The sequence below is a fragment of the Bos javanicus genome, chromosome 29 (genome assembly GCF_032452875.1).
Source record: "Bos javanicus breed banteng chromosome 29, ARS-OSU_banteng_1.0, whole genome shotgun sequence".
NCBI lineage: Eukaryota > Metazoa > Chordata > Mammalia > Artiodactyla > Bovidae > Bos > Bos javanicus.
In genome coordinates, this window is record NC_083896.1 from 46,524,388 (window position 1) to 46,543,212 (window position 18,825).

The 18,825-nt window shown below is 44.8% G+C and overlaps 1 protein-coding gene across 6 annotated transcripts in view; it reads right to left on the reverse strand.

Annotated features, from left to right (window-relative positions):
• The window catches only part of TESMIN (testis expressed metallothionein like protein), a 41,817-nt gene that overhangs the window by 14,806 nt on the left and 8,186 nt on the right, over positions 1–18,825 (reverse strand). For 4 of the 6 annotated variants that reach the window (XM_061407262.1, XM_061407263.1, XM_061407267.1 and 1 more), the window contains exons 4-7: positions 16,621–16,741; positions 14,719–14,795; positions 11,724–11,818; positions 7,016–7,087 (exon numbers count right to left, since the gene is read on the reverse strand). In XM_061407262.1, coding sequence (XP_061263246.1) covers positions 7,016–7,087; positions 11,724–11,818; positions 14,719–14,795; positions 16,621–16,741 — 365 coding nt within the window. The remainder of the gene's footprint in view (positions 1–7,015; positions 7,088–11,723; positions 11,819–14,718; positions 14,796–16,620; positions 16,742–18,825) is intronic. The other 2 variants (XM_061407264.1, XM_061407265.1) reach the window with 1 other exon arrangement.

Genomic DNA, 18,825 nt, shown 5'->3' on the forward strand with positions numbered 1-18,825 from the left:
GACCCTGGCAGTTTAGTCCATGGGGTCACAGAGTCAGACATGACTGGGCGTGCAGGCATGCATTGTAATAATTATTATATGAGGGAGAAAAGAGTTAAGAGTAAGAAGTAATGTTTTTAAAACAGGAATATAAGCAAGAAAGTCAATAAAACCAAAAGTTGCTGCTCTGAAATGACTGACAAAACAGACAAATCTCTCATGAGACTGATCAAGGAGAAGAAAAGATACAACAAACAATAGTAGAAATTAAAATTAGAAAAATTTAAAGCTCTAACTACAGATAGATAATTTTTAAAAATAACAAAAGAGTATATGAACAGACATATACTGAGACTTAAAAATGTCAATAATAATAATCAATAATCTTCAAGAAAACAATAATCTTCAAGAAAATATAAAATAAAATGGACTCAAGAAGAAGCACAAACTTAGAGACGGCAACAGCTTGTAAAGAGAGTGAATGAGTACTCCATCTCTTACCCCCACTCTAAATCCCAGACATTAAATCAAACAGCTTTATGCACAAAGTTTAATCAAACTTCAAAGAACTAATAAATCCTATCTTGCCCAACTTTTCCAGAGGCTAGAGAAAAAGAGGGTCCAGTGGGAATTTGGGAAGACTACTAATGCATTTTATTAGGCAATTCAGCACTAATAGCAATTTCAAACAAAGAAAATATGAGAAAGGAAAACTACAGATCTATCTCACTCATGAAAAAGATACAAAATCCTAACAAAATATTGAAAACTAAATCTAGCAGTGCACATGAAAGATAAAATCAATACATCATGATCAAATCGGGTTTAATCTCTGGCCTACGAGGGTGGATGACCATTAGAAAATGTTGTCATAGATCAAACTGTAAGATTAAAAGAGGAAAGCAATCTGATCATTTAAAAGAATGCAGGCATTTAAAAGGCTTTGATAAAATTCACCACTCGTTTATACTAAGAATTAAAAAAGAAAGGCACTTAGGAACCCAGGCATACACAGAAGGACCCTTTCTGAGTCCGAGGTGGGCATGCAGCAGAAAACAGCCCACACACCCCTCGCTCTGCCCCTTGCCACAGCTCTAGTTGAGGGTGTGGTTGACTCTGCTTCACTTCCCAGCTTCCTACACCACATGGTCTGACCACACGACTAGGTTCTGGCCAAGGGACGTTGGGTGGAAGTGGCTGTGGCAATCACGGATTAGGCCTTAGAAGGTAAGGAGTGTGCCTTTACCCTGCGCTTTCCTCTTCCTCATGGCGGGAAGGCGACTGTGAGGGTGGCAGCTGGGGAATCACTCGAGGATGGCAGGACATCTGCTGAAGGAGGAGGAGGCACTAACGCCGACCAGCCACCACAAGAGCCCTGCTTGCCGTTCAGAGTCTGTTACAGCATCTAGGCATGTCCTCTGCATACTATAGAGCATTTCTCAAAAACCTATAGCAAATATCTTATTCAGGGAATAAAATTTAGGTAAGGGAATTTCAGAAGTGTTTCTATGAAAATCAGCAGCAAGGCAGTGCCCTGCCCCAGCATCCCCTCGTCACAGCTGTGGAGGTCCTAGCTAAGACCATACGCCAAGGAAAAGGAAAGGGTGGGAAAGACACCGTCAGAGACACTTTGCAGACAAAATGACTGCTTAAATACAGAGATGAAGGAAATTCACAGATGAATCGTTACAACTAAGAAGTGGGACCCTTGCAAGGAGCAGAATTAAGAACCCAGAACCAGACCCACATGTATACTTCAAACTCTGACAGCTGACAGGGAATGCATGGCAGATTATGGGTGACCATATTAGGGTTTTGCAATAAACGGTGCTAGAAAATTAACTGTACATATGATAAAAAATTAATTTCTACCTAATGCCATTCACAAAAATCAATTCCAGGTGCATTAAGGCCTCAATGACAAAAAGCAAACCTTTAAACTTTTATAAATAGTCTATTGGCACATCTATTTAACCTTGGGATATGGCCAGATTTCTTAAACAAGGCACACAAAGGCAGTAACAATAAAGACATTTGGTAATTTTGACTATATTAAATTGAAAACTTCTGTTCAACAAAAGTCACTGCTCATTTTCTGCCGTGTGTATTGAGTGCCCGGTTGACAGCAGCCTTGCACTGGACGCTGGAGGTAGAGTTGTGAACAAGACACAGACTCCTCCCCATGAGGCCTTCCATCGAGCACACGTTCTCTCTCTCAGGGCTAGAACAAGGGTCAGACAGGGTCAAAAACCCATGTCTAGGGCCAGGACGTACACCTTGGCCCTCAACCCAAATTCCACTCCCTTCTGTTACCTCTGTGGGCTCCCCTCTAAGCAGAATCACTTTTCCTCCTAGGAAGCTCAGGCTGATCTGCCCCAATGGTAACAGCTATAATGGCAGCCACAAGATGAGAGTTGGAAAAGCACCGCCCTCTCTGGTCTCAGGCTCCTCCACTTGGTGGGTCAGTTGGACAGACATAAGGGTTCCAGTCTTCAGTGGAAGAAAATCCAGCTGCCTGCAGGTTGATGAGTGAGAGTGGGTGGCGCTGTTTCAGGGCCTGCCTCACTCCCGAGCCCATGCTGCCTCACCAGTGCTGCCCGCAGTCTAGCTATTCTTGCACGAGGTGTTTGTGTTGTCCTCCTTCCTCAGTGCACTCTCACTGTTGCCCAGGAAACCACGTCTACAGCCCTCACTCGAGGTTTGTGGCCCCTCTCTTGGCTATGAAACACCAGCGCATCATCTGCTAAAGATACTGTCCTCGAGGTACAGACTGCTGCAGTGCAGGCAGACAGCAACTTTCCAACCCTCTGTGGGTAGTCTTACTCTGTCACTTAATGAGAAAGTGACAATACTATTCAAGAAAATACCCAGGATGCTCTGTGGTACGTTCACTTCCCGCAGGCACATTGTAGCCTAAAATTTTAGTTGTAGTGCTTGAAAAGACTTGAGATGATACATTCCAAACTCATTCTTTGTTCACTGGCATCCTGGCATATCCCTGGCTACAAACACTTTAAAACTTTGGAACAACAATAAAAACAAAAATTTGAAGTATAAGATTTTTGACTTTCAAGGGTAAACAGCAAAGGAACTGAAAACGGTGGCTCTAGCCAAGGGGGTTGAGTGCAGAGTGTCCCCTCCTCTCCCACAGCAAGATGGCAGCAGATGATCTTTCCAGACATGGAGGCAAAGTTCGGAAAGCCTGAACACAGAAGTCACTGAAGTGGCGGCCTCTAGGGAGAAGTCTGCGGAGGGGGAGGGATGCAGATTATGATGCAGTTCTCTCCATTGTAATCACATATACTTACTGATTTTTACCCACGTGTATGCAGCACCTGGATTTTTAAAAAATACAATAATGTGGTTTTCTCTTTATTAATGGTCAATTAGTAGTAATCCCTCTTAACATTTATCCAAGAGAGATTCCCAATAATGTGGGACAAATAGACTCCAAGAAAATTAGATTCCACTGCTTTGAACATGACTTCGCTGCGGGGGAAAAAGCTAAAGGAAGCTAAGAGCTATGACTGGTGCTGATGCCATGCTGGCTAGTGGAGCCGCAGTGGTGAATCCACCCCTGACTGGCATCAGGATGGGTACCTGTGGCACACGGAGACAGAGTGGTGTTGCCACCAGCACAAGCACACAGATGTCACCAAGAAGGTCCACTGGGTTGAATATGCCCATTTCTAGCCTTTCCAAAAGCAGTATTTCTGGAGATAATTGGTTTTTCAGTGGTAGATTGATACCAACCAAAGATGCACTGTTCAGAGTGCTATGTGTTAATTTTTGGTGGAAACAGCATCCCCTCCGGTGCCTATAATGTTCCCAGCCTTTATTCAGGGCCCCCTGCTTCTCAGGATGCTGCTACTGAGGAAGCAAAATCACCAGTGCTGAGTGTGAATTTAGAGGTGCAGAGGCACAGAACACACCGGGAGGGCTGCACCTCCCCTGTGCATGGCACCCGCACTTCTCTGGAGTGGGCGGCCCCCGCAGCCCCCAGACACAATGTCTGCCTTCCCAGGACAGCACCACAAACACTCTGAACCTCCTCTTCATTTGTTCCAACGCTGACCAAGCCCCCTTGTGATGATAAAATCTTTCCTTAGCAGGTTAGTCACCGATTAATCTGGAAAGCTGCTTCTAGGCAAGAAGCTATTTCTTGGGCCTTTCCATTATGAAGTAATCAATAAGTAACCCTTCTTCACTTTAGCTTGGTGGCTCAGACAGTAAAGCATCTGTCTACAATGAGGGAGACCTGGGTTCGAGCCCTGGGTTGGGAAGATCCCCTGGAGAAGGAAATGGCAATCCACTTCAGGACTACTGCCTGGAAAATCCCATGGACAGAGGAGCCTGGTAGGCTACAGTCCATGGGGTCGCAAAGAGTTGGACACGACTGAGTGACTTCACTATTCACTAACCCTTCTTCAGTTCAGTTCAGTTCAATTCAGTCGCTCAGTCGTGTCCGACTCTTTGCAACCCCATGAATCGCAGCATGCCAGGCCTCCCTGTCCATCACCAACTCCTGGAGTTCACTCAGACTCATGTCCATTGAGTCAGTGATGCCATCCAGCCATCTCATCCTCTGTCGTCCCCTTCTCCTCCCGCCCTCAATCCCTCCCAGCATCAGAGTCTTTTCCAATGAGTCAACTCTTCACATGAGGTGGCCAAAGACCTTGAGTTTCAGCTTTAGCATCCATCATTCTTTCCAAAGAACACCCAGGACTGATCTCCTTTAGAATGGACCGGTTGGCTCTCTTTGCAGTCCAAGGGACTCTCAAGAGTCTTCTCCAACACCACAGTTCAAAAGCATCAATTCTTCGGCACTCAGCCTTCGTCACAGTCCAACTTTCACATCCATGCATGACCACTGGAAAAACCATAGCCTTGACTAGATGGACCTTTGTTGGCAAAGTAATGTCTCTGCTTTTCAATATGCTATCTAGGTTGGTCATAACTTTCCTTCCAAGGAGTAAGCGTCTTTTAATTTCATGGCTGCACTCACCATCTGCAGTGATTTTGGAGCCCCCCAAAAATAAAATCTGACACTGTTTCCACTGTTTCCCCATCTATTTCCCATGAAGTGATGGGACCAGATGCCATGATCTTCGTTTTCTGAATGTTGAGCTTTAAGCCAACTTTTTCACTCTCCTCTTTTACTTTCATCAGGAGGCTTTTTAGTTCCTCTTCACTTTCTGCCATAAGGGTGGTATCATCTGCATATCTGAGGTTATTGATATTTCTCCCAGCAATCTTGATTCCAGCTTGTGCTTCTTCCAGCCCAGCGTTTCTCATGATGTGCTCTGCATATAAGTTAAATAAGCAGGGTGACAATATACAGCCTTGACGTACTCCCTTTCCTATTTGGAACCAGTCTGTTGTTCCATGTCCAGTTCTAACTGTTGCTTCCTGACCTGCATACAGTTTTCTCAAGAGGCAGGTCAGGTGGTCTGGTATTCCCATCTCTTTCAGAATTTTCCACAGTTTATTGTGATCCACATAGTCAAAGGCTTTGGCATAGTCATTTTTCATTCCAGTCCCAAAGAAAGGCAATGCCAAAGAATGCTCAAACTACCGCACAATTGCACTCATCTCACACGCTAGCAAAGTAATGCTCAAAATTCTCCAAGCCAGTCTTCAGCAATATGTGAACGGTGAACTTCCAGATGTTGAAGCTGGTTTTAGAAAAGGCAGAGGGACCAGAGATCAAATGGCCAATATCCTCTGGATCATGGAAAAACCCTTCTTAGAGACATCTTATTTCCAAGTCCTTAAGAGACGCCTCACTTCGTCCCCAGTCACAGTGTACATACCTCGCTCTAGGCTTCACGGGTTGTTCATGGGCAACCCAGTCGCTGACCCAGCCAGCAGCATGGCAGCCCTTGTCCACAGGAACCCCTTCACCCCCCAGCTCCGTCCACTCTCGTCTCTACCACCTCGTCCTCCACCGCATCAGAAGTTTCCATCTGGGCTGGCCACTCTGGCTCGACAGTGTCACATGGTCCAGGCTTTTCTCTCTGTTCTCCTTCCTCCTCACCCAGCTGCATTATTAGAGTTCCTGATCAATAGTCTCATGGTGTGTCCAACGTTCAGAGAGGTATAGGACTTGCATTCACAGACTAAACCAAAGACAACTCAGTATTTACATACAGTCAACCCTAGATTTTAACATTAACTTAAAAAATCAATTTGTTTGTTCAGTTTTGTTTTGTGAACCAAGTTTCACAGACTTCTGGATTTTTACCCACTTCTGCACCCCCACATCACTGTCCCATCAATGGAGCTCTCAGTGACTTCAGCAGGAGCTCTCCAATGGAAAAATCATGTGGAGATAGTGGTTAGGGTTGTTAGACATCGGCACAAGGCGTATTCTCCCCTTCCATCACGTAACTTAAAGCTAGGCGGGCACTCAGGGCAGAAGCTGAGAGCAGACAGATTGCACGGATGAACCTCACATGACAGGCGGGGACGGGAGCTCAAGGGCACGGTGCCACCAGTCATGGTGACCGGTCCACCTCCTATTCCAGCCACACAGTCCACCCCAGCCCGGATTCTGCTTCACAACCTGCCCTACCACCCACCCCCCCGACTGAGCCTCCCAGGAAGCTGGCATCCCTGGGGGAGAATTGTGTTCTGAGAAGAATTCAATATAGAGTAAACCAATTCATCCAGCTTTTAAAAACTAAGATGCGGAAATGTTACAGTTAATGCTCAACAAGAATGCAGTGTTTAGCACTTGTTGGAGGGGCTGGAGAACGTAAACCAAAATCCAAGAAAATCACACCACTTGAGGCGCAGGCAGAGTCTTTTACTAAGTTAGTTGGTCAAGATAATACCGAAAGATCCCAACCAGGCTTATGCAGAAGGTGCTGTTTCTAGTCTCTCTGGTTTACGAGGAGCGTGAGTACACGGCTGTTGAGTCTTAACTGTAGCATATACACTACTAGCCGTTCACGTTTGTCTGGACCCTGCTCCACTTACTGATTTCTATACAACCTTATTTCTACTTAATAATGAAGGATTTGCGATTACTTACAATTTCAGACACTGGGATTTGGTACAGTTACATGGCTTTTTAGACTTTGTGTCCAATGAACTAAGAGTTACTCTATAAAGATTAAAAAAGAAAATGTATTCAGATCATTACTCTTCAAAAAGAGAATTAGCTAAGCAGCTGGTGTTTTTGAACAAAGACTGAAAATCTCAACACCAAAGAGTTACAGGTATCATTTATTAGTGCCAGATCATAAGATGGAGCGGCATGCACATTCACAATGTGAGTAGCAGGCCTGGCCAGGTCCAGCTGCACGCCCAGAGACCCTATCGCTGTCTCCTCCCCAAGCCCGCACACATAGTCTCGGGGAGCAGATGGCCGAACTCGAGGAAACAGGCCCCAGGGAAAGTGAAAGTGAAAGCAAAAGCATTAGTCACTCATCATGTCCGACTCTTCACGACCACATGAACTGTAGCCTGTCAGGCTCCTCTGTCCATGGGATTCTTCAGGCAAGGATACTGGAGTGGGTTGCCACGCTCTTCTCCAGGGGATCTTCCCAACCCAGAGATTGAACCTGTGTCTCTTATGTCTCCTGCACTGGCAGGCAGGCTCTTTACAACTATGACACACACCGTTTTGGGGAGCAGAGGAGGGAGAGATATTTCATGTCACTGGGGCCTTGGACCTTCCCCAAGCTTCTTCCATTGATCTGTTTAAACCTCTACTGTGTGTGGCTCCCCACACCAAATAGATTTCTATTTCTGTATTTTTCAAATCAGAACACTAATGAAGAGTATAAGCTAAAGAAACAACAGATAAACCATCGTCCACTGTGTTAGAGCTGACTAGTATTACCACGAGTATCACATGTGTTTTGAATGTTATCATGTGGGTACTGGGGACTGCCCTCCTAACTGTTCCTTTGGGGATTAGCCCAGAAGCTGTTTTCAGGGGCATCAGAAGGGGCGAGGTGAATGTGTGCTGGATACTGCTAAAACTGAGGGAGGCTGCGGGTTAAGAAACGGACAAGCTCCCAAGCGCGGCTCAGAAGCACTGCTGCCTGAGGGCACTTGGGATGTCAGCTCTGTGAGATGGTGGGTAGACCCTGGGGTTGAGCAGGAGCACACATGCCCAAACACCGACTGTGAGCAGGGCTCCCCCTCCCTGGGCCTGTGGCCCTCAAGCTCAGCCTCCTGCTCCCCGAGGCTGTGTGCACAGGCTCTGCCTCTGTGGCCCTGGCTGCTTCTGAGACCACGTTTGGGTCTTGGTCTCCTCAGGAGCTCCAGCAGTGCTCGGCACACACAGTCTTGCTGACAGCCTCCTGGCATCCTGCAGAGCACGGGAGCCACCCTCTGCCTGTGCGCTGCGCCCTCACACACACAGCTGTCTTGAGTCAGGGGAGGTCAGTCTAACCTCAGCTCAGGCCCCCGCCCCCGTGCTCTGGAAGCTCCCCTCATCAGGGCTCCGCCTCTCTCCTCACCGTGGGTTTCTGTTCCAGGAGCCCTGCCCTCTCTCATCGGAAGCCATAAAGGTCCCCGACTCCCGGCTGAGCTGCTGTGTGCTGCTTCTTCTGGAGATGTCTCCCATTTTTAAGGTTATATCCCCACACTATGTTGTTGAGTCTTTATTAATTTATTCTCCATCTAGTCTAGTTTTCCCCTTCATAGAGAGGAGAGTGGCAGCCTTCCATCCCCATGGTGCCTGCAGGCAGCAGATCTGGCTGCACTGGCCCTGGTCCCCGAACCTGGATCAGATGTGGGCTGTTCAGAGCAGGGGGACACGGGCACCCACTTCACCACTCTTGCCCTCGGCCTTGCCTCTAAAATGGGGCATGGTGTGACCTGGCACTACCTGTCCAGAGGAACCAAAACTGTTCCCTTTAAAAATGGAGTAGGGGCCCATGGAGACACTGCAGTGGTGCCCTGCCGTAACTGTGGAAGGAGAGAGCGCGGTTCAGTGAGCATCTACGGTGCAGGAAGGAGCCAACAGGCGCTGACTATGAGATCACTTTGTGGCTAGACTGTCATAAGTGCTTCAGGGGAATACCAAAATATACATACATACACATCTATTTTAATTTATGTTGCCTGTTCTAGAGGAATCCACCAAATAATTTGGGACATGAGCTATATATAATTGAAAAATTAGAGAACAAAAGATGTTATATAATCAACTATCAAATTATATGATATAGATTATAAATGATATAAAATTCGAGGACAGTTTAATAGAGATGAAAAAACAAAACAAACTACTCCTGAAAGAAGTAGAACTTGACATTGACTTTCGAGGGTGTGAAGTTTTTTGTTATTCATCAAAAGGATGTTTCAGTTGAAATAACAGCACAAGCAAAGATACCACATCAGGGCTGAGCAAAGAGCGCCTGGAGGGACAGTAAAGGGACAAGTTCACTGCAGTGGGTTAAACTGGAAAAACTTCCATGGCTCTAATATTAATCATATTTGACTACTCTTCTATGCCAACCTGAGAATTAAAGGGCTAGAGGAGATCTGGACAACTCTGCCTCAGAAAAGCATTATAAATAAACTGTACCACAGTGAGATATGACCTCATCTTTAAGAAAAAATTTCCAGAGAAGCAGACTCTTGAATTTTATAATGTTCATGATGTTACCAAAAATAAAGATCTCAAGGGATATCAGAATTCACAGTAATGTCTGATTGATAATTTGATTATTAAAGCCCTGCAGAGTGACAGGACGTGAATTTTTATTCATATGATAGGCTACTGAATAAGTCAGCCAGTTCACCACCTGTATCTTGAGAATGGTGACTGGGTGAATTCACCCACATGGACTGCTTGCTGTGAGGCCCAAGCTGGCCCACATCTAAGTCACCTATCTCAGAACGTTTACACCACAGGGGCTGACAGAATGTCCTTTCTCATGTCCTCACACCTACTTTAACCTTGTTGTCTGATGAAAGTTAAAAAAAAAAAGAAAAAAAAGCCTAACAAAGCATCTAAAGAGGTCTAGCAAATTAGTCGTGGTTGGGAACTCATACAGAATGAAACAGCCAGCAAATGGTTTTCTGACAGCTCCCTCACCAAAAATAACAAGTTGGTAGAGATTCCAGTATGCCATCAGTGTTGTGGATGTAGAGATAATAATCATCTGGCTGATTCAGTGGCATGACATCAAATCAAGTAATTATTTGCAGCAAAAAATACAAAAACAAAGCTCATGTTGTTCCTGACAAACCTTCCTGGCACATCATTTAGAATAGAAAAATATTTTATGGCCTGCATAATGACTTCACAACAGAGAAAACCTTGCAGAGAGCGGGAAGAAGGCAGGGGGAGGGTGGGAATAAGGGGGTGCACCGAGTGAAAGTCCCCTCACTGCTGCTCCTCTGTGGAAACGTGTAGCAGCTGCAACGCAGAGAAACTTCAAACGGCACTCTAACTCCGAGAGCCACACCGGAAATAAAGTATTGAAGCACCGAATGCCCGTGGATATGGTAGGCATGCTAAAGCACATGGTGTGCAATACCACGGGCTGGATGCTCCCAGATTACAAGCGAGGTAAGGTACATATCCTGAGAAAATCCTGGGTCATATGGTGTAGCCAAAGATGTAATACCATCAGCAAATCTAGAAGTTGCTCACAGAGTTGTTTTGTCCACAAATATTATGAACCATGATTACAGAACCAGGTAAACAGCAACCACTGATCCACCATGCCAAGATAGTGAAGCCAGGAGAATGGCTCCCACAGTCAGAGTCAGCCAAATTAAATGAGAGTCAACAACTGAGGTGGCACAGAATCACAACCAGCTCCATGACCAACTACTAAGACTGGAGCAGCAAATCCTGTGAGCAACTGACGTTCTTCAGCGACGCCGCAGAGGTGTGTGTTGACTGAATCCCACCAGGTCACCGAACTCGACCTAGCAGCTCACCTAAGCCTCTCACACGGCCCCATGACTCTCCTCACCCTCATCAAGGTCACAGTGAAGATGTGCCTAAAGGCAGACACTTCAGGAGGCTGGGGGCACTAGAGACCAGCCTACATTTCCTAAATTGCTGGCCTGATTTCTTTCAGGCCCTCAAATGTACTTTTTCATTAGGCTGTGTGTCCCAACTTCTGGAGGCAGGAAGAGATGGCCCTCCATAACCAACTAGATGGCTCCATGAACAAAGAGGGCTGCTCTATTCACTGACAGCACATGAGTGTGAACTCAAGAAAGTTGCAACCAGCTTGGTTAGTTTAGTTAGTTACAATTATAGACATGATTTTAAAATGTCCAGACAAGGTCCCAGATAAGTGCAGCCATATCCACCTGCAGACCATGTGCCTTGGACCCTGCCATTGAACCTGAGCAAAGGCAGCGGGCAGAGGCTGCCATAAAGGCACGGAGACTGCGGTCAGCATTAAGTGACTGCCACACCATTACCTGTGTTGATGACAGCAAAAAAGAAACAGAGCAGCCAAGTTTAAGCCAATGTGCTCTCAAGACAGCTAGGATCGGCAGCAAACCTCCGAAACACTGCCACTGGGCAGTGGGCAGAGAGTGGAAGTAAATGAAGGTTACAGACCAGTCTTTCAAGCAACCACAAACCAGACACTCACAGCAATACTGTTAGTGCACTGCTGAATGTAAAAATCCTATTTTAGAAGTCATGAAAGTTTGCAGGTAAAGTTAACTTTAAAACTCAGAAGAAAATCACAAATGTACCCAAGAGCCTCTTAAACTCTTACATTAAAGTGACAGTTGCTTTTAAATCTTACCCAGCCAAAGTTATTTTTGGTGGTGGTCCTGGAAGAGTTGATCCTGAGGGGAAAGCAGAACCGTTGATGGCAGATGGTAAGGCTCCACTGTCAAGCTGTGTAAAGTCAAAGGCAAGCATAATTTGAATTAGTATACATTTTAAAAGTTTATTATACCTTCTCCCCCCACCCCAGATATAGACAAAAATGATTTTCTTCTGGAAGTTTATACCACGATCCCTTTACGACAACATCCAGGCCTTATTATCACCATGGTTCTGCTAACACCTGAGAGGGTTCCAGCCAAGGGTTTCAGTAGAAGTGAGAGGAGTCCAGCCCCAGTCACCTCACCCACCAGACCACAGGATGCCCTGGGGCGAGAAAGCCTGACTGTGGTCAAAGACTGAAAACAGGCCAAGGACTCAGGGCCAAGCCACCTACAAGCTGACAAGCGGTTCACACGGCTGTCAGTCGGTTGTCCAGTGTTATTGCAATGGACATCTTTTTCACTTTTATGAACTACAAATTCGGAAATAAATTTAATAACATATTTCTATAAACTAAACATGTTCTTTGATTATTATTATGTTCTTAGTTTAACACAAGAGATCTTGACATTTGAAATCTCATTGGCAACCATTACTTTCTCATCTAATCATAAAAAATTTTGTAATCAATTTTAACAAATTCAAAACCAGTGTCCTAATCTCTGCATTATCCATGTCCTTTGCTTTTTGGTTCTCATGTTCTTTTATTGTATATTATCCATTCACATGGCTTACAGGGAAAGGAAAGGGTAGCAAAATCAACGCTGACCTTTATTTTCTTAAAAGAAGCTTGAAGAAATTTCAACTGTTGAATAAGTTTAGATTTTGAAATTATTTGTGTATATCACAAACATCCTATCCTTGTCCCTTCCTCCCTGAAAACTTGAAATTTAAAAATAAGCTTTATTTAAGAAACATAGTTTTGGAATTTCCTGGCAGTTTGGTGGCTAGGACTCTGTACTTTCACTGCTAAAGACCTGAGTTTGATTCCTGGTCAGGGAACTTGCCTGGCGGCTCAGACGGTAAAGCGTCTGCCTACAATGTGGGAGACCCGAGTTCGATCCCTAGGTCGGGAAGATCCCCTGGTCGGGAAGATCCCCTGGAGAAGGAAATGGCAACCCACTCCAGTACCCTTGCCTGGAGAATCCCATGGATGGAGGAGCCTGGTGGGCTGCAGTCCACGGGGTCGCAAAGAGTCAGACACGACTGAGCGACTTCACTTGCAGGGAACTAAAATCCCACAAGCCACTCAGTGCAGTCAAAAAAAAAAAAAAAGAAAGCATGATCTTGGGAAAACACAATTTATCTATCATCCTTTCTCTCTTCTGCTTCTTTTATCATTGTGTGTAATCATTCCCTGATGGGCCCTGAAGACACTGAGAAACCACCCAGGGTCCAACTCCTTCATTACAAATCCCCCACCACAGTCTCACAGGGAGTCACCACCAGAACCACCCTCGTGGGTCTTGAGAGCTGGGAGGCTCTGTGTTCCTCTCCCCTGCTTTGCTAGAGGGAAGTGTTCACCAGTGACTGCAACTGTTTTTTTTACAGTCACCCAGACACCCAATTATTGGGCCCACACCTCCTCATGGCAGTCCATGAGGAGTAGACTTCTCTGGACTTTTGCCTTCTTTTGAGGAAGTGATTTAACAGTTCTTGAGGTTGAGATGATTCTCAGAATAAACCAGATATAATTTCTCTCTCTTTTGCTTATTTATTTAGCCTCAAAGTAAAGCAGAGAAAAAGAGATGTCTTTTAAGTAAGATGTTTTCTGTTGCGTTCCACTTCCTCCTGCTCTCCCCTCTTGCTTGCTCCACCCTTGCCCCATCGGCCTCCTGACTGTCTCCACAGCCCACTGGACCCAGACTGTGAGTGCTCCTCGCCATGCCTGAAAGGCTCTTCCACGTGACAGTCACATGGTTCACCTCTTCCTCTCTCTCAAGACTTTGCTCGAGTGTCACCTTCTCAGTGGCGCCAACACTGACCACCTTGCTTAAACTTGCCACCTGCCTTCCTCCTCAAACCCCCACCTCCAGTGCCCTGCCTCTGCTCTCCTAGCATACAGTTTAATTTATTTATTTATTAGGTTTGCTTATTGTCTGTCTCCCACACTGAAATGTAAACTGTGGGAGGGCAGAGTCATCTGTTCTGTTTTGATTTGTTTTGGGGGGTTCACTTAATATTGGCTCACTGATGTAACCCAAGTGCTCAGGCATGCTGCCCTATTGAAGGCCACCCTCTATGAAGGCCTGATACATGTTAGCTTTGCTCCAGCCCTCAGTCCACAGATATAACCAAGAATTACAAGATCTCTGCTCTATGGAGCTTGTATTCCTGTGGGTGGATACAGGCAAACAAACAGACTGAAGAACGCAAGACAGTCACAGTGTGTGCAGAATCAAACAGGCACTGTGACAGAGAGTGGCGTCTACACTGGGGGCGTATGCAGAGAATCAAACAGGCGCTGTGACAGAGAGTGGCGTCTACACTGGGGACGTACGGAAGGCTCTTCTGGAGAGGGGACATTTTACATCAAGACTTAAGGAAAAGAGTACATTTGTCTTATATTTAATCTATGCACATTATGGTGTAATCATAAAAGTATTTTAAACTAAAGAGCATTTTCCTGATGTGGACAAAGGTGGGAAATAAGTATTCTAGACCAAGTGAGGGGTACGTGCTGATGGGTGTCAGGACTACAAAGGACACACTCAGCGAATGGGGCAGAACTGGGGTCCAGAGGCCTAGGAAGGCCAGGTTGTCTCACAGAGCCGGCAGAGAAGGCGGTCTTAGACTCACTCTGCTACTCCCAGTGCCTAACGTGGGGTGAAGGTGTTGGATACTTGGTTTAACCACTGATTGTAAAACAGAGGATAAATATACTTTCTGAGTAATTCAAACTTCAACAATTGAAATTTCAAGAGACAATAATACCCTATTGTATTTTTTTTATTAAAGCAATAACTCACTTGTTGTGTAATGAGATTTAATTTTGCTGGTACTGGCAAAAATCTTCCTACTAAAGTAGTCATGGGTTTAGGGACATCTGTAAGGAAGACACAATTAATTACAATTAATTGATAGCATATATTGTTCCTTTTCCACTTGCACATGGAATAAAGTACAAAAATGATAATGTATCATGAGTTTAACATGTGCAAAGTCATTTACACTTCTCTTGATCCTATTTATGTTTTCTAGAAAACCTTTCTGGTCAATGTTTTCAGCTTGGGTTTTTTTGTTTGTTTGTTTTTACTTATTACACCTTTTTTCTTTGTCATAATGCTACTTTACTTGAGCTTCCGGGATGTTATGCTAAAAAATGTCGCTGCCCAGGTTCCTAAACTCTGTGCCACGGTGCCCTCGAGTGCTGCAGCACTCACCAGGGAGGCTGTAGATACGTCTCATTTTCAAAGAAAGCACAGCGCCCCCTGTGGGACGACACACGGGCCACCTTCAGTTTGTGTGTGCTCTTCCTCAGGTACTGATTTGATGGCATGTGAATACTTACCAGGCTATTGGGAGCAACTACTTAAGATTGGAGCTGATACTGTATTTCTTTGGCCTAAGCGCGCCATGAAGAACACCCGTGAGACACTACGGTCCCTGTCAAATTCCGTGTTTGAACTGGAGTGACAGAAGTCTCCTGATTGCCCACCTACTGAAGGCTTGTGCCTCCTTTGAGTGGTGTTTCCTTGAGATTTACGTAACTGAATGCATCTATTTCACGGTGATATTTAATGTGTACACAGTGACAAAGGAAACTAGGCTGGGGGCTGAGCAGTTATGATGATATGACAAGGACATAGATGAGGAGAGCATTATGTAAATCTTCCTTCTGGGGATGATCTAAGGCATTAGGATTTTGTCGTGTTCCAGAAGGAAGGGAATTGGAAAAGAAGCCTTCTCTGCCTGTGTAGAGGATCAGAGGCAGCTCTGACCCACAGGGACTGGAGCCAGAAAACCCATGGCTGGTGTGCAGGAAAGTGCTCCTGGAGGTGCTTTGCATCACAGAAAAGTAAATGCCTTAGAGGCATGTTATCTGTCCCTGGATAAGGAGACTATCAGGATGGAATAGCAGTTACATTCTGTCTTTTTGCCCTGGGTTCCAAAGGCTCACTGGAATGGCATCAGGACTTAATATTGACTTAAATTATGACAAGGTCAGTGAATCATATGATAATGAAATATTCTGGTTAATTCAAGCTTTAGGGTAACACAATTATGTGCATAGTACACACAGATGCCCAGTTTTGAGTATTAGTGTCTAACTTTTGTAAACACAATCTTAAAACTATGTCATTTGACCTTCCTTTAATCATTCATGAGTCATTTGATGGTAATCAAGTAGTTATAGATTATTCATTATTATTGCACCAGTTTAAAGAAGTTTCTGAATAAATCAACGGCAGATAAGTCAGCATTTGATAGTTATTTCAGAACCCATGATGATGAAAGCAGAGTGCTGGTTCTCCTTGACTGCATTAAAACATTTACATTAAAATGTGTATAATTTTTGCCACATCTGAACAGTCAACCCACTGCCTAATCTGGGAAAGTTTGTTTCAACCCAGTTACCTCTGGCCACACCACTCATGGGTACAAGTAGATGCCTATTAGGATCACAAAGCTCTCTACAGATAGCAGAAGGAGAGGACAGCTATCTAAGAATTCAAGATAGTCAGAACAATGTACATGAATTAACCTATAAAGATATATTTTTCTAGTCTTAACTCACTAATATGGGCTGTAGGTTGCCAAATTGCCTAACTGCCTATTTGACTTTCACTCTGTATACACATTCACACACATATTCACTTACCAACTTCCATGTGATATATGACATATTTTTCTATTAATTTACTTTGTACCTGACTGTAGATAATTATTTTGGTCTTGATACTGAGGAACCAAATGAAGTGCTTGTAGTTCTCTTGTGCCAGAACTGTCTATACACAGCATTTGTGTGCCCCCTTTCAACTGACATATCACCTAAAATGAAAAATAATGATCAGGCTCCATTTTTAAAAAGATATCCAGTAATATGAATCTAAGTAAACTTAAATCCAAGAACACAGTTTTAATGCACAATTTAAGTTTTAATGGAAAATGGTAAACTATAGATATATTCTCACTTATTTACTCTGCAGTAACATGCTGTCTGGAGGGACCACAAGGCAAAAACACTCCCGGGGAAACGTCTTGGGAGGTGTGTTCAGTGTGTTAAGAGAAGTTCCTGCTCACACCTGTCTCTACAGGTATAGGCTTAGGGTAGGGAACAGGTGACTATGAACCAGAGCTTCTGTCCACCTGTCCAGGTACTCCACGGTCTTCAGGAATGGAGAGAGTGTGCTGATTTGCCTAACCTGGCCCCACTGAAATCCAGTTAACCATAGGAAGGGCTTTGTCCCCCTGACTCCATCTCTGTAGCTGGTCAACTACTTAGAATAATCTTTAATTTTATGACAGTTGTTCTCTCCTTCCACATGCACATGTTATTATTTAACATTTAATGTGTTTTTAAGATACCCATTTATTTCATTTCCTACAAGTACAGTTTAGAAAGTTTAATCCGAGTACTGGAAAATTCCAAGAAACCATGTCAATCTTTCTGGGCCTGACCAGCACCCTCAGATCGCCTAGTTGGATTCTGACCATATATAAATCCCCAGCAAGCCTGGTGAGTCACCAGTCCACCACACCAGTCAAGCCAAGCATGGACTCGGCCCTCCCCTGGGCAGCCCTGTCCATGGCAGTGCAGCATGAACATGAAGGTGAGAGGAGTCACTGTCTCTCACCGCACATAGCTTCTAATTCTGATGGTAAAATCGCAAATACCCAGAGAAACTACGGTTTCTGTTGTTAGGTTGCCTTTGGGTTTCCTAGACAGGAAAACCCAAATAAGCTTAAAGGATCGATGTTACCAAAATAACACACATACAGCCTACATTAATGAGGTGCTGATCGCCAGCTCACACCTTTAGATCATCCTGACACTGGATAAGAGGCCAGCATTCATGTTCCATTGGAATTTTCTTTGTATTTAGAGGATAATTATAGCCACACATGCACAGGTACACAGATGGGCTGAGTGGACTGTCCAGGCCTCTGCCTATTGCACAATTCTGGACTCCTGAGGGACACAATCCTGTCCCTCCTGTGAGCATTCTAACATTACTCAGGAGTCTGGTGTAATCGGAAGAATTCTCATCCTGTTCACCTGATCTAAGTGTCCTAGAAAAGCTCTGCTCATTCTCAAGTATTTTCCAGTTAAAGTACACACCTTAGGTCTAAGGTCTCCTTTCTTGGAATAGAGAGCTGATGGTGGGGACAGCAATTGGTTCTTTGGACCTTTTGCCAAATGAATGCTTGGGGCTGGATTCCCTGGTTTCCCTCCCTTTTTGGTCCTCAACACACCACTTACAAGTAGACTATGCAACATCTCTGTTTTCTGATCCATAAAATGTAGGTAAAAATAATGTCTACCCTACAGAGTTTGTCTGTATTAGTAGCTCAGTCGTGTCTGACTCTTTGTGACTCCATGGACTGTATCCTGCCAAGCTCCTCTGTCCACGGGATTCTCCAGGCAAGAATAGTGGAATGGGTTGCCATTTCCTTCTCCAGGGGCTCTTCCCAACCCAAGGATCAAATCCAGATCTCCCGCATTGCTGGCAGACTCTTTACTGTCTGAGCCACCAGGGCAGTTGATAGATTAAATAAAACGACGAACATGCGAACCTATCACATAAACCACAAATGTTACTGATTCCTATCTTACTTGAGTGTTAGTTGGTAGGAGGGATTTGGAGGCAGGCAGGGAGGAAAGCAGCTTCTGCCCTGCAGCCACAGAACCGCAGCTGCCCCCTCCCACCAGCATGCCAAACCACACAGGTCAGCAGCTGCTCCTTTCCTGGGCCAACCCTGGGTCTGCCTGGACTGAGGTGACTTACGGCTTCTCTCTTTAGTGAATACAGCAGTGTCCTAATCTTTGATTTGCTAAGATCGAGTAGAAGAGAATCTTAGATGTGAAGGAAACATTAGAAAGACTCTAATTATATCCCTCTTTTCATAGATAA